General features: G+C 40.1%; 2 protein-coding genes across 2 annotated transcripts in view; one reads left to right on the top strand and one right to left on the bottom strand.

Annotated features, from left to right (window-relative positions):
- The window catches only part of kank1a (KN motif and ankyrin repeat domains 1a), a 52,335-nt gene extending 46,554 nt beyond the window's left edge, over window positions 1–5,781 (bottom strand). Inside the window, exon 1 of the mRNA XM_035379078.1 lies at window positions 5,417–5,781. The gene's annotated coding sequence lies outside the window, so the exon portion shown is untranslated. The remainder of the gene's footprint in view (window positions 1–5,416) is intronic.
- Window positions 5,782–10,270: 4,489 nt separating this feature from the next.
- fbp1a (fructose-1,6-bisphosphatase 1a) lies at window positions 10,271–15,768 on the top strand. Its single transcript, XM_035379863.1, has 7 exons — window positions 10,271–10,549; window positions 12,403–12,565; window positions 12,886–12,978; window positions 13,157–13,297; window positions 13,770–13,907; window positions 14,348–14,467; window positions 15,216–15,768. The coding sequence occupies exons 1-7, from the start codon at window positions 10,380–10,382 to the stop codon at window positions 15,402–15,404; spliced, it is 1,014 nt and encodes a 337-aa protein (XP_035235754.1). The 5' UTR covers window positions 10,271–10,379; the 3' UTR covers window positions 15,405–15,768.
- The last annotated feature ends 749 nt before the right edge of the window (window positions 15,769–16,517 follow it).

Here is a 16,517-nt window from a genome sequence, read left to right as displayed (position 1 = left end):
AGAAAAAAAAAGAGCAGGTGTTTTTGGTTATATAAATGGTTATATAAAAGGCTATTGCTACATCTTCTCGGGTCATTCAGAATACTAATTTTGAGAACCATTTTCTTGTCTAATAGAAGGTCTCCTTATATGTAGCTACATTGTGAATACTGAAGAATCAAAGGACACAGGCTTGCCGTGAATTGTGGAGACCGTGTGCGGCACTTGAAATAGAGGTTGGTAACCTGAGCCGTCCTCCAGGGTGAAGGCCAGAGGGAGGACAATGTGGATTGGTTTCACTGGTTGTTACAGTCATCTGATTTCAAGGTTCTAACTAAGGCCCTCTGTTGCAAATGCAGCTGAATCCCCTGTAACAACAGAACATCGCCCTGATTGGTCGATGCCAATTCAGCTCAGGAACCGGATTGGCTCTTATTTGCCAAATATAATGAAAATTGACCTTATAAGTCAATGCAGCCTTGAAGCTGGAATAGGAACTACATAATATAAAATGTGTAGTGGACAGCATTGAAATTTTGTTTCCCAAATTTTATTTTTAAAAAAGGACTTAATATGATAAAAATGCTTCTTACGAAGAAAATTATGTTATACCAATATTATCTCTGCTTCCCAATGCTATAATTTGAAAGAGGACTAAAGTAGCTGTAATCATTACTTACAATGACTTCCTTGAGAGAAGCAATTACAGAACAGACAATTTATTAAGTTACATCACTGTCAGTACAGTACACTTATATCATCTTCATAAATAATAATTTAATCATACTTTTAATACACTTTTTTGTTTCTCATATACTTCCAGTAACTTCACAAGGAGCCTGTAGAGTCATTCTTTAGGACATGTGACTTAGGCGATGCACAGTAGTTCCTTAAAGTGAAGCCCAATCAGCCTCATTTTAAAACCTGTAAATCCAGAAAGTTGGGGCTTAACGAGATGTGTCAAATCCAGTCAGGGCTTTGATCATCAGATAGGCTAATCGCTTCCTGGTAAATTTCTTTGCAAATATGCCAGTGTGAACCTGGCTACCAGCCCATCACATGGGGGGGGGGATCACCTGATCGGGACAGAGGATGCTTGCTTTGTCTTTTTTAACACACCTAAGTAACCCCCCAGCTATCTTTTTTTCTATTTTTCAATCCACTTTTCAATCCACTTTCAATCTACTAGACCCTGTTTTTTCATTGCAAGGTGTTCAACAACCCTATTAATGGTGAATGTCACTGCACAGCTTAAAATTTTACTCAAAATAATTGTGATGTTGCTTTCCCCCCACACTCCCTCTCTCACTATCAACCCACCAACACTACAGTCCAATTCCCCCTTCTACATTAACACAATACGCTTCATTTTCCCTTTCAGACTAAAACAGTAATTGTGCTATGCTCACATTAATGCAGGCATGACACAGGCCAACGCATCACACACAAAGCTGAACAATGTTCTGCGCAGTGCTAACAGCGCTATGTTTGCCTTCTTCAGTGTGACCGGTTGGCGAAGTCACACGTGACCACTAGACAAATAGGATTTTCATTCTATTCCGTCCGACTGTTTCTCGAATGGCACACCCACTGACGAGAGAATTCCTCGTTCATTGTTCAGCTTTGGAGAGGCTGAGGAAGTTCTGTTCCCTGGAGTTCACAGGGACAGCCTGTTCTTTTGAATCATATAGCCTAATGGGCGGTATGGGGATTCCGTACCAAAAAGTGATTTTTTTTTTGGCATACCATTGCTGCCAACATTTTGCACACTTCCCTATTTTCACCATATAATTGTCACCATTTGTCACCCAGCTCTGTCTGATTTCTGTGACACTGGATGTGATTTCTAAACCATAGCGTTGGAAATCTACACTAACTTGAACTGCAATCACCTGCTTTATGGTTTTCAGGAATGAACCAACAAATGTAATCAACCCTCTCTATAGCCGCACTGTCGCGTTCAAATATTATTTGGCCAGAAATGTCACCCTGGACCAGTAAAACAGACCTAATGTTCACAATGTTTCAAGTCTCAAAATCGAACCGCCCTCAAAGTTCCACACGCATGGCCTTTTTTAAACTTTGCAGGAACTCAAGCATAACAGAGCAGTTGGTTACATTTCTCCACCTTTGTACTTGTCAAGTTATATGGAGAGTGTATTATTCCACTCCCACTTTCATTTCCAAGCCACTCAAATAATACAATCACAGACCAACCTTTGCTCAAGCTTCTGTTGGTCCGATTTAGATCACACCTCACTTGTTGCATGTATCTTGCATAACCACTCAAAGCAGCTGAGCCGGAGAGTCTGTCCCCGGTGTCTCTCACATTGTAAAGACCGAGTCTCCCCTCCGCCGAGGGGGATTACGGAAACACAGTCATGGCAAGGGCAGATTAGATGAGCAAACAGTTCTAACCAAGCAGCAAAGTGGAAGTAATTTCCCCTAAACTAACACGGGCTGATGGAGCCATTTTACAGCGAGGCCCCTTCGGGGCCAGACGGGGCTTTGATCAGCCTGCGCCGAATTCACAGCAAGGCGTAAATTTCGGAGCCTCGGCCCATGTGTCCACAGGGGCCATACTTAAACATGTACGTACGCTCCCCCGCCCTCCGGGAAAGCGTCCATACGCCAAACCAACACCACCCGGCGCTTTCCCCTGGGTTACGCCAATGTACTTTGGCGAGGCCTGGAGGCTGGTTCTTCAAGGAGAAAATGCCGCAGGAATGTATGCCCACGACAAACATACGCTGGTTGAGAAAACCGTGCTACAGCAGCCGAGGCTTATCCACCCAGAATGTGTACACTGCTATGTCCTCATAACCTGGGTGTCAAAGGCATAAAGTAGCCTAAATCTAAGTGTACTCAACTCAGTAGAACTTTCTGGAAACAGCCTACTCAAAATAAAGTTCTAGGCGCAGACAGGCACAATATGGGCTGCGGCCTTCAAGGCTTCAGCTCTGTAATCCTCGCCTACCTTTTGGTCTTGGGCTCGAAGTGCGTAAAGAGCTCCAAAAAGAGCTCCTCTTCCGTCAGACCGTACAGCCATTTGCTGACGGGCAGAGGCGGGATTGGAGCGCTGGGGAATTATAGACTGGTGAGAAAGCCAGATCTGATTATACTGAAATGATGAAAAGGGGAATTAAATGGCAAAAAAGGGGGCCAAGCAGGACCTCGTTCTTTGATATTGCCTCCCGTTATTAAATTATCAAAGGCTAGCATATGATTAGAGATGAAACCAAACTCTTTGTACCGCTGGGAAAATCTCCAAATTCAGAAGGGTCTCTGCCCAGCAAGGCCTCAGAAAAGAACATTGTGCAACTGACACCCTGTGGATGACCAAACTTTATATTCTGCTACCTTGACTATACACACAGAGGAGCACTGTCAACTTTAGATCAGACCCTTATAGGTAAGGGGAAAGAAAGGGGGAAAACTGTTAATTGACTAGAAATTCAACATTATTCCATGACACATCCTGTTAGGCTATATCTGTTTCTCAAAAAAGTTCCTGTTATAATCACATTTTTCAACAAAAAAAAAGAAGAAATAAATAAAAGCTGTGCAATAACTTTTCCCACTGTGTTGATGAATAATTCATCTTCATAAAGAAAGAAATTAAGAGAGGAAACAATCCAGATTAAGTTGTAATTCTGCCCAACGGGGAAATAGGAAATAAGGTTTTTTTTTCTTTAATCTTCCAAAAATACCTGAATCAAGCCATAATTGATTCAATGTCATGTTAATTAATAGTCCTTAATTAAATTGACTTTTTCCCCACTTTCCACCAAAGCTGAGTGCTCACCGCGTGGTGACTGTTGAGCTCAGCTGGTGGCTGGCCACACTTTTTCAGAAGGGCAGCCCTGCTATTCTGAATTCCAGAATTGACGAAGGTTATTGCAAAAATGTGACAGGCCTAAAATTACTTCCAGGCGTTCCAAAATTAAAGAGTAGAAAAATGGTTAAAAGAAATGTAAAAAAAAAAGATGGAGGACGCCACAAAAATAGCCACACTGATTCAAACAGATCAAGGCAGAAGTGAAACACAGCAGCAGGATTGGCTTTTTCTCTCAGGCTGCTTTCAGATCTTCGAGAAACAAGCCCATGCAGCGCATCACAGGCTGAGCTGGAGATATCGGTTAAACTTTCATACTGTGTCTGTCAAACCATTCTGAAAACAGAACGCATGCCACTGAACTCATATTCACAGAAACCTGTACCTTTCAATGGAAAGCAATGGTGACAGTGTAGAAGTGTTGCATTCGATTTGCTATATCACCCTCCTAGGTTACCCCTTCTCTTCACATGACACTTGGTAGCAGGGGGCAGTTTGGGGCCAGGGGCCCTCATAGCTTAGCAGTTTCCAACTGGGGTTCACTAGACAACAAAAAAAAAAAAGAGTCCACAGAACTGAAGCTCTGTACTTAACCTGTTATTCTTACTTTTACATGTTTGTGATGTTCTACCTCTGATGGCTACTGGAAAAACAAATGTCCCAAGTATACACAAACGGTAAGACGAAAGGAACTGTCCACTGAGAATTAGGCTAAATGCATGGTAAGCAAGGGTACTGACCCCAGATACTTTTATATAGACTATAGAATTTTGTACATACACAAATTCCTCTTAGGATAGTTTAAAGAGAATAGAACATGAGCAGAAATGAATTTACTAAGAATTTTAAGGACCACAGACACAGTGTGTTTGGGACATCCAATAAAACACATTTTATGAAGCATCATTTTCAAATCATTTGAATGTAGGCTACAGTGACTTTACCCTTGCACATAACTGAGTTGTGCTCATATCCTGTTATAAAGCTGCTATTTTCTGCTGCCACAACAACATTAATGACTTCCAACAGTTAGTTTTGGGTGAGGAGAGATATCCACTCGGCATGGTGGGGCTTTGGCATGATACACAGTCTTCATTAGGTTGTGAACGGAAAAAAATGTATATCATAAAGTAATAAGAGTGGGAAACGCTTTGAGTCATAAATACCTTCCATTTCATTGAAGCCTTCGGGTTTTCACCATCGATTCAACTATTCTCGTTTGAAAACACATTGCAGTGAGATAAGCTACATGTGCACTCACTACCTAGTCAACAGAAAACTAACAGGTGCAGACGCGACTGACCAGACCGACACACTTCCACAACTAACTAACGACAGCCAAACCGATTAGTAGCATTCGCGGCAAAAAAACTATGTTTTAAGTTAAGGTTTCACAACAAACTTGAAATATCTGACTTTAAAGGTAAGCACTGCAGTTAATCTTTAGAAAATGCAATGCTTTACATTCAGTACTATATATGCATTTGCTACTATTCTATAAGGATTCAATAAACCACACGGGTCGTGCAGAATGCATTTTGCCCTATAGCTACATGATTAGCAAACATATAAAGACAGCGTATTAAATAATTAGCTACTCACCTCGTCTCGGTGAAATGCAGATGCTTCAATTGTTTACCACGATGCGGATGTTTTTCATTTAAACGAAAAATACCACTCTCTCAGGCGAGCTAGTTAGTAAACTTTCTATAGGTGATTTTTCCACTGTTGTCCGCCAAACTAAACAATGACCACCCACACTACCGAGTCCCGTAGCCTATATCTTTCTTTCACTCTTCTCTTTGTAGTTTGTGTGTCCGCCACCAGCTTGCCTCGCTTCGTGCTCATGCGCACAAAACTGAGCCCTACGACTGATATTCCACTCTACGCTATGGGGTGCCCCGCAGTGCGACGTTTCAACAGGACACCGCGACAGGTGGACTATCCAAAAGAGCTTTCCTAAAGGTGTCAAAGAGTCTGGAATTTCACAAGAACACCCAGTTCTTAAACCACAAAACTTAATCATGTTGTTTTCTACGAACGAGTATTATTTCGTTATTTGTAATAAAGGGGAAAATAAGCTAAATAAACAAGAGGTCACATTAACTTGCATGAATAAGGTTCCGTTTTCTGCTAGCTTACTCGAGATGTATTTTAGGGGTTAGCAAGTCTGTGTTTTAAAGTCATTTAATATAGGCCAATGACAAGTTAATTTAAAGTCTGCATTTTATTATTTCATTGAAATCTTCAAAAAAGTTCAAACACTTTGATTCTGCATTCCTGTTAGTTGAAAAATTCATGATGTACTTAATATGGTTTTGCAAATCCACTACATAGGCTAGCTACATGTCTGGCTCTGTCGAGCAAAGAAGCATACCGCGAGAGTCGTTATTCAAAAGTCGGCCTATAATATTTCAGCGCACAAAGCAAGAAAATAGGCTACCTGAAAGGAATTGTGAATGGACTTGTGTCGTGTTTCACTTCTCCAAATCGTCATTTAATGACGTAGGCTAATTGAGAGGACGCCCATTTATAAAATTTATTCAATTTAGAACGCGTTACAAATCACTTCCTTCAGCCTAAATTTACTGAAAAGGCCCTTTGAATCAAGGAGAGGAAAGCCCTTCCACAATTCGATTTAAAATCATTTGGCCAGAAAGCGCACGCCTCCTGAAGTTTGCCTTACCTGGCTAATGAACACCAGAGCTTTCTATGGCTCTGATGAACACCTTTCAGCATTTTTCCCCCACTTGAGTGTTATCTCTGGTCCTGGATTACAGCACAATTCCCATATCGTGACTAATTCTTATTCTATTTTTTCGACCCACGAGCAGCCAACTGGATCGTCGCCTGCTTCAGCTTTCAAATCACCTTGGCAATAAATGTTTCTTTTGTCTTATAGCGAATTCAAAATTTACTCATGGGGTTATGACGGACGGTCCTACAAAAACTAGTTTGGTGTAATTTAAAGGGTCGGCTGTCAACATAATTATATATTAATAAAATATCTAATCATTTTAATAACGTGAGACGAGTCTTTAATTCTTCTCCCTAATAATCATTCTTAAGTCAAGTCCCACCATCACACCATCTTTGCCATATAGTCGTGTTCATTTTATTATGAAATACGTTTATTTATGCCGTTTGAGAATACATACTAGCACATGCTTAAACCATAGTAACACACAATACATATTAATTACTTCAGCTCTTTTTCAGACTGTGCGTATCTCCTGCGGAATTATTTTATGAACAGATGATGATTATGGTCCGTGTGATCTGATGTTGGGGATTAGCAACCCTGGTCAATAAAGGGCCCATTCGGGAGTAAATCGTATCAGTAGCTTGGTTAATGTGCCAATATCTGTGACAGTCTGCACAGCTTCTTTCATACGCTCAACTAAGAGTGAGCACCATTGCAGTCAAGCTAACCCGCCAAGACCCTCTAGGCAGGAGTTTTTTGTCATATCTGCATATAATTCACTGAAAACATTACTGAGATTGTGAGTAAACAAACAAAATCTGTTACCAACTGTTTATTTTTATCACACCCAATTGTCATTTGTAAGCACAGTACTTAAAATGTTCTTGCTGCATGATGGTAATGAAAAATTATACATTAATGAAAACACATATATTTTATCAAAGTACAAGATAACACACATTTATTCCAACGTTGAATAAAAATTCTTAAAACTTTCCGTCCTTCACTCTCGCTATTATTCTGTGGACCTGGCATATCTAAATGAATACACGTGTGACACCTTCTGGTCGTATGAGGAAATGCTCTTTTACATTCCGCTCTTAACTTTCCTGGAGTTTTTATGGAAGGAGAAAAGAGTCAACAGGCCTACCTATATTTATTTTATTTATTTTTTACATACTGTCAAAATACTCTGTTGAAATATTACCATCATCTTGACTAAAATTAATTTAGCTGGTGAGTGAGGAATGTTGTGAATGGAATATCCCCAGTAACAGCAACATTTCTAAAATTAAAAAATAACTCTTTCTATATTTAAACATAAATGCTCAATCTGTTCATTTGCAGGGTAATTTCAGATTTGTGCATGCTCAATCATATTTTGATAAGTTATGAAGTGTGTTATGAAATAATGTTTCTCCTAGCTTTTGACCTTATCTCACTATCGTAGTCATCAATGGCTTCTGTTCCCTCTGTAGTTGTTCAGTAACATATTAATTAATTTTGTGTTATTCAATCTTGAGACTGAACTTTGGTCATGGAGAGCTTCTATGTATGGATACCAATGAGAGCATGCTCACGGAAAGAATATTAATAAGTAAACATTGTGGAATAATTGCATATTATGTGGTTATATTTAGTCCCATGCTCCACCTAGTTTGCATTTTATTTTATTTGAATTAATTAGTGAACAAACAATGACCAGAAAGTTTGACTTAGAGGTGATAGCTTTAGCATAGCTTTTTAAATACATATTTATATTTCTGTTCTTGCAGCAATAGAATTAATTTTATTATTATTTTTATGCTCAAGGTCCATGGAAACCAATTACATCTTCCTATGTTGCTGTCTATATATTGCCTAAATATCGGAATACTGCATTGTAAGTTGCCAATTAATATATAGTTGCAGGCACAACTCTTACACATGCACAGACAAACACCATTGACTGGACCTAGTAAGTGGTTTGAAACAATGGGATTTCCCACAGAGAAAAACTTTTTAAGACTTGTATAATATGCATTTCTATACTGACAACACAATCCTATATGCCTCTGCTACCTCAATCAGTCTGGCTGTGCCATACATGCAGGCTGCATTCAATACCATACAGAACGCACAGACAAACCTTAAACTGCCTTTAAATGCTGGGAAAACCAAATACTTTTTTCAAAGGCACTAAACTCAGAATCAGTATGGATACATTTTAAACAGTGATCAAATTGAGTGAATCCCACACAGTAAATACATAGGTATTTGGAATGATAAAATGTTCCCTGTTAAAATGCATATTATTAATTTAACCCAAAAAAAAAAACTAAGCTCAAAACTGGATTCCTATAGAGAAACCACACAATTGCCTCACAATTGAAAACCGCAAAAAGATTGTGCAAGCTACAATCTTACCAGTTCTTGATTATGTGGATATTTTATATATGCATACCACAGCTATATTCCTAAAACCCCTGGACACAGTCTATAATAGTGCATTACGTTCATTACAGGTGACAGGTTTCCTATTCATCACTGTCTTCTTTACCATGCAGTATCATGGCAATCACTAGCCTGAAGGAAAAAGCAGTACAACATTTTATTTACATACAAAGCCCTCCTCGCAAATCTACCTTTTTATCATACCACACTTTTATCTTTTAGAAACTCGAATTATTGCACAAGATCTCATTATTGGATTGTGCTAGAAACACCACGATTCACAAGTGAACTAGGAAGAACTGCTTTTAAAGTATATGCACCACACGTGGAATAAATTTCAGGAATCACTTAAACTTGGTGTCCTTTCGACAGTTTAAGGCCTTGGTGGTTAATTTGATCTTTGAAGAAAGTGTATGGAATTGCTTTGTATAATTTAACTGTCTTAGTTGTATTGTATGTTGTGTTTGTGTTTGTTCCTTTGCGTTAGCTTTTTTTTTTTTTAATGTATGCTATTGCTATGTATAATTCTTTCATATGTGTACTCTGTTCATACACTTTATGTATCAGGCCTTTGTACAAGGCTTGTCTAATATGGATTACAGGGCTCCTCTGCAAAAGAGACCTCTGGTCTCAGTAGGACACCCTGCCTAAATAAAGGTTAAATAAAAATGGCTGGAAATGTGGTTTAGTAGGAGCTGGAAAGACTGAAAATTCCAGGTCCAGTTCCCTGGTGTGGAATGGCCATTATCCTGTTCAGCACAGAGCTTAATCTGAAATATTTCCAATATAATTGGGCTCTATAAAAGAACAATATAGAATAGTACAGATTGCTAACGGGTTTTGACAAACAAGCGCATCTCCAACTGCTTCTCTCTTCACTAATCAACAGAGATAGTGAACGCTCAGGGCAAAATAATAATAAAAAAATAATAAAATATATTACTACCCCTTTGTTTTTGTTAACAGTCTACTAATCCGTATTCCAGATGTATTTCATGGTCAGTAAACTATAGTACAATAGCAACATGCCAGCTCAATGACATGTAGGCTAATACAGCCGTTATGCTGACACTCAATTGTACTGCAGAGATGCTACTCAGCGAGTCCGCCCTCTAGCTAATTTAACACTTATCTGACGCTACGAAAGGACAACTATGAATTAGGCTTTCATTCATTCCCAGAATTCTTTTGACTCCCCTTGTGTTTATTGTCCTCCTGAATGTGCACCACACAAACACATCAGTGTATTCGTCCTGCCACACCTCTGTGTGTATGCTTTCTGTTTGGATTGGTTCAGTTTCACTCACACCCCCTTTCCAAACTATTTCCGTGTTCGAGTCCTGCTGGTGGGTAAAAGTGAATTATAGCAATCCGTGTTCATTTTCTGAGGTGGAACTGCACCTGATCAGCTCCGTTCGCAACGCCAACATGACAGACAAAGGTGCATTCGATACCAATGTTGTTACCTTAACCAGATTTGTGTTGGAGGAAGGCAGGAAGGCGAAAGGCACAGGAGAACTGACAACCCTGCTCAACTCGATGTGCACAGCCATCAAAGCAATCTCTACTGCCGTCAGAAAAGCTGGTATTGCTAATCTGTAAGTTTTCCAAATGCAACTACTTGCCTGCTAACGTTAAACTACTGATTGATCGTACAGAATCAAATCGAAAAGACTGCATCAGTGTAAAACGTACTTTTAAATGAAGGCTGAATAAAGTATCTAAGGAGCTGGCTTAGTATAGTTAGCTAGCCAGCCAACAGAGGTGAGTTACACGCTTTCACATTAGCCCATGTTATAGCGACCTTTGGTTATGCCAGGATGATAAAGTACAGTTATACATTTGAATCAACATTTATCGATGAAACCCAATCAAACATAAAAAATCTGGCTAATAAATGTCAGTCATTGCTGCGATGCATGTGCTAGCCAACTAGCCATTCTTGCCAAACAAACGATACCGCCCGTGCAGACGATGAGAGACAACGTGGAGAGAGGTGTGTCGTTTGGACACCTTTTTTCCTTATCGTGCGGGTAGAATCCCCTGACCTCTTTCATACGTCTGGCCTGTAGACTTGAAAATCTGGCCCTGTTGTAAACAGCTCAGCAGTAGAACAGTAAAATTCGACTTGCAAAATCATCCTTGATCGCACACGCAACGGGTAGGTGTTCAAGATGACGAATGATTTAGACTTCAGTAGTTAGAATCGTAGAACTGCTATCAAACAGACGTAAAGGCCATAGTATCTGCTGCCACAGCTCCAGTTCTGGGGTTTATCCACATGACACGATGCCAATGTTGAAGTGAACGCTGCGTTCCTGTCATTCTGACGTAGAAAACGCAGCATCATGCTTTCAGTGTGCATTCGATGTTGCGAAAAAAAGTTAGCCTAACTTCTTTGCACGTTGTCTCTCTAAGTTCTCCAGTTCTTGGATTTTACCTGTTCTCTGAAATACTACTCCTTAGAAACTGCAGTACGGTATCCACAGTGTATTTAGTATGCACAACCTCATATCAAAAAGAACCCTATGTATAACACAATCTACTGTCTCCGTGTTTGTTAATGTTCAAATAACAGAAAGGCAATTAAAGTGGCCATGAACGATTTGCAGAACTTCGACTGGGTGTGTGCCAGTACCTTACTGGCTAGAATATACCATCACCTGCTCAGTAGTTATGTAATCATAACCTGAATCCTGTATTGCACTTCTGTGGGCTGGAATTGATACTGTCATAAATTGTAAACCCATTTATACCAGGGAAATGCATGAAACGCTTATGTTAATTTAAGAAAAATATTAATGCATTGTGTAGAATCCATGTGTTTTTGGTCTTTACTTTGTAATTTCAAAATCAGGTGACAAGCATAGTTTACCATCTGTACAAACAACAAACACTTTTCAAATGAAACATGCCCCACTGTGCCACAAAACATTGAATTATGAGTGTTCTGCTGATAATATCTTTGAACAGTCCTAGCAAAACCTGAGGCAAAACAGTCACTGAATATTTTCATTTTAGTCAACCAGCTTTAGTAACTGCTGTAATAGGAAGGGCACTTCCTTTTATTGCATCAGTGTGTCATGTGATTATCTAAGACCTTGGAACTACAGGCTAAATCTCCCACCCAACACAACGTCTGTTCCATGTGCGTTTTTTAAAAACCACAATTTGTTAATTTTTAGCCACGTTTTGTTATTTTTATCTGGATTTTGAATGTCCAGTTCTTTCTTTCCGTAGGCATGTTGCGTCACTGAAGCCCTTGTGTGAGTTTTTATCATAGCTAAGGCTAAAATCACACCACCAGTTGGCGTGACACAGAGAAAACTACTACATCTCCATGCTAGACCACAGCTGGTATCTGTAATCCACTAGCGTACATTCTGTTCCTGGTCCCTGGTGTTCTTCTAGCCCAAGTCATTCCCTTGCTAACACGCCCCCTTCTGGGCAGCTATGGCATTGCAGGAAGCACCAACGTGACTGGAGACCAGGTGAAGAAGCTGGACGTGCTCTCAAATGACCTGGTGATGAACATGATCAAGTCCTCCTTCACTTCCTGCGTGCTGGTCTCTGAGGAAGATGATAAAGCCATTATTGTGGAGCCTGACAGGCGGGTGGGTGCGTGGGTCTAGATTAAAGGCCCCTAGCATGACTGTGTAAAGTTTTTTTCACCAAGGTTTGTCATTTAATAGGATTTAATGTGGTGTTAGCTTGTTATATCAACCTAAACCCCTTAACTGGAGTTTATTTTCAAACCTAACTTGATTTAACACAGTTTTACCTTTGATGTTTTATGTGATGCAAAATTATGAAGTCACTTCTCATTAGAAAAAACTTGCAATGATATACTTTTCGATGAGTGTTTTTGATTGATTTATAAAGTTTTTTCATCTACGGATATAAAAGTATTTGTTTCTTTTCGTCTATATCCCAGGGCAAATATATCGTCTGCTTTGACCCTCTGGATGGGTCTTCGAACATTGACTGTCTTGCCTCAATTGGATCCATCTTTGCCATATATAGAAAGGTAAATCTCTAAGGAGTTATTGTGCTTTCACTATTACAATTTGCAATTGGTATTGACCCAATTGGTATCTCACCCAATTCATGTTAGACTAGACTCCAGACCCTGGCCAGGAATAAGCAGGTTCGATAATGGATGGATGGATGGATAAACGCTCATCTGTTTGCATCGTATTTTCCAGGTGACGGATGACGAGCCCAGCGAGAAGGACGCGCTGCAGCCCGGCAGAAACATCGTTGCCGCCGGTTACGCCCTCTACGGCAGCGCCACCATGCTGGTCCTCTCCACCGGCCAGGGGGTCAACTGCTTCATGCTGGATCCCGTGAGTCCTCCTCCTAACAGACTCAGGAAGTGGGCCTCAACTACGCCTTCAACCTTTAGCGATTCCAGTTTTTAAAAATCAACCAATTTACACCACTTCTTAACACAAACATTTAGATTGGAACTATCACCCTGTTTTAAAATTATTCACATTTCATTTGAATCACATTTGAATGCCCTTGAGACACTTTTTTGGGAGCGGTGCACTGTGGATATGATGTACATCTTTAACCTTGTGTTGTGTATAGTTTGCATTGCATTACTGTGGACTAATTTACCAGTGAGCAAACATGGAGAATGCTGTTCATATATATTCTGTGCTGACCTTACGCCATCTGTTGGTTAATGTCTATAGAACATGCCTCACACCTTCCACAGAAGTTCTATCACAGCGGTTTTCTTGTTGAATTAACATACAGTACGGTGCGTACTTGCATACTGTGTATATGTGTGTATTTGACTTTACCCCTCAGGCTATTGGTGAGTTCATCCTGGTGGAAAGGGATGTGAAGATTAAAAAGAAGGGGAAGATCTACAGTCTGAATGAAGGCTATGCACAGTATTTTGACCCAGCTATCACAGAGTATGTGCAAAAGAAGAAGTTTCCTGAGGTATGGAGGCATTAATGTGAAGTACAGAGATGCAGAGAGTAGGATTAAAAAGCACTGCCATATTTAACTGCCATAGCCTGAAATATCATGTCATGGATTACTTTAGTCTTCAGTCAGCCAGCGTATTTCAAGCGGTCTTTGTGTTCATAAATAGTATTTATTAGCATAGAAATAACCACTCTGCATGCTGGAATTCAGCTCCTCATTCAGGCACTCGTTTTATACTTTGGTTTTCAAGATTCAAGGTTATTTTACAAAGGCTAAAATCTCCACAGCTTGCTGTAAACGATATACATGAATGGAAAGTGAACCGGACAAATGTGTTGCTGTATTTAGCCAATATTGAGACCGTTATGCGGCCTAAATGAGTTTCATATAAATTTGGATTAGGATATAGGGTTTCAGTGAATTGCTTCTGTGCCCTTTCTCCTGGCGTTTAGGATGGCAGCGCCCCCTATGGGGCACGGTATGTGGGCTCCATGGTAGCGGACGTGCACCGGACCCTGGTGTACGGGGGCATCTTTCTTTACCCGGCCAATGTGAAGAGCCCCAAAGGAAAGGCAAGTGCTCAAGAGCATCTTCTAAAATGGCATCTTATAATAGAGGGGCTCATGTTCATATAAAGCAATACATTTAATGTATTACTGTCTACTTAGTTTATTGTGCAGAATATATCATTTTACAAGACATTTTTATGTAGTTCTCCATCAAGCCGTGTAGTTAATTGGATGTACCCTCTTCTGTTGTCAGCAGTTTCTACATCTGAAGCCTGTAAGATCAGTTGATAATGTTATCTTTGTTTTGATTCTTGACCTTTAATACATGATATGCAGTGTCAAAGTCTGCAGGCGAGTTGATGGTGTCACTGACTCTACAGAATTAATGGCAGTTCATTTCTGCACCTGAACTATAACCTTTGTGAGAAATTTTGAAAGAAATAACCCGGTAAAACAGAGACGATCTTCTGGAAAGCAACTGATCAGTAGTGAAGCACTTAAATGTCTGCCATTACTTCAGTTATAGTTTGATGCATAATTGGGAAGGCACCCTTGTGTCGCTTATGTGCATGGCATGTTACACTAACTGCTGCACCTATTTATAGCCAAGTCACACCCAGAACCCCCCCCCCCCACAGCAGAAGGGACGGTGAGACTTTGCACAGTTAGACCTTCTTGGGCTGAGGAGTTTAACTTGTGCTTGATCTATAGATCAATAGGTAGGACTTGCCCTAATCGCTAAACTTGCAGTGATAGCCAATCCGTATTAAATTAAATGGGTGCCAACAGTGTCTGTTAACTTCCCCTCCAGCTAAGGCTGCTGTACGAGTGCAACCCTATGGCCTTCATCATGGAGCAGGCAGGGGGGATGGCCACTACGGGGACCATGAACGTGCTGGACATCCAGCCTGAGTCCATCCACCAGAGGGTGCCTGTGGTGCTGGGCTCCCCTGACGACGTGCAGGAGTACATCTCCATTGTCAAGAAGCACGCCAAGTGAGTGCGCCATCGCCTCCACCTGGACTGGAGGCCAAGGAGACGGTGCAGGACCAAAGCGGCATAGCAGGGGGCGTGTCTTCAGTATTGTTCATGGTGAAATAATTATCATTCCATCCCAGCTACACTGGTGGTGTCACTGTTCATAAGTATTTGGCATGTGACTGTGTCAGTAATTTGTTATGTGGACCATCACTTGATTTTTCTAATTCCAATGTTTGTAAAACACAAGTATTGTAAATATAACAATCAAAGTGAGCCAAAGCTGACCAAATGTGTGCCTTACACATGTTCTTGACAAAAGATGTGCCTTTTGTTTTCCATGGTTTACTTGAAGGATGTTTCAGAATTAAAATGCATCTACAGAAGCCTGTGCAGTTGTTTTTTTTCATCGCCTGCAATACCAAATCTTTTTGTGCCCACATATATCTAATTCGCACTTTCCTTTATTGGCTGAACATACTGTTCTGTCTCATTTGAGACACTGCAATAAGCAGCTAAGTCTAATTTCTGTTCATTTTGAAAATGGAAAATACGTTATAGCATGCTAAGCTGTGAAGCAGGATTTATTTTCAGAGCCATATTTACCGAACATGAGAGGTTTCTCCTACGATTATATCTACTATCTCAATATTTGAAATGATTCAGATTTCAGCAGAGGGTAGAGTGATATCCAAGATGCTATATCTAGAGAAGGCAACCTTTATGCGAAAGGTCAGGTGAGCTGTCTGTGGTACAATGATATTTGAGGCCGACAGACATCTTTTTCACAACACGGTCTAGACCCCTAGTGTGCTTTATGTTTTCAGTCAGGTCCTTAGACTTTACTTACTCTAAGAAGGTAAATACATTCTGACAACCTGTAGAGACAAGGATAATTTGCATATGTAATTGATTTATATATTTGCTGTATTGGTTTATTCAGACTATCTTGTTCATATTTAATATAACATTTTCTGCCACCATAAAGTACAGTACTGAGGGATGTATGGTGTGTGTCCCATTGTCCCATCTGCATGACAGCCAGTAGTAACCATCCATTTGCCATTATACGCATTTAAAAACTTAAATAATGAGGGTTTGTAAAGAGTAACATGATAAGTGGCAACACAATTAT

This window comes from Anguilla anguilla, chromosome 10, assembly GCF_013347855.1.
Source record: "Anguilla anguilla isolate fAngAng1 chromosome 10, fAngAng1.pri, whole genome shotgun sequence".
Taxonomy (NCBI): domain Eukaryota; kingdom Metazoa; phylum Chordata; class Actinopteri; order Anguilliformes; family Anguillidae; genus Anguilla; species Anguilla anguilla.
Note: the sequence above shows the minus strand (reverse complement) of the source record. Positions and strands in the feature narration are given on the sequence as shown.

What these genes read in the sequence shown, in the direction of transcription:
- fbp1a (XM_035379863.1), top strand. Translation starts at nt 10,380, where the DNA reads ATGACAGACAAAGGTGCATTCGATACCAATGTTGTTACCTTAACCAGA. An exon ending in AAAGCTGGTATTGCTAATCT is followed by an intron (nt 10,550 to 12,402) that starts GTAAGTTTTCCA and finishes CCTTCTGGGCAG; the next exon opens with CTATGGCATTGCAGGAAGCA. An exon ending in ACTGCTTCATGCTGGATCCC is followed by an intron (nt 13,298 to 13,769) that starts GTGAGTCCTCCT and finishes TTTACCCCTCAG; the next exon opens with GCTATTGGTGAGTTCATCCT.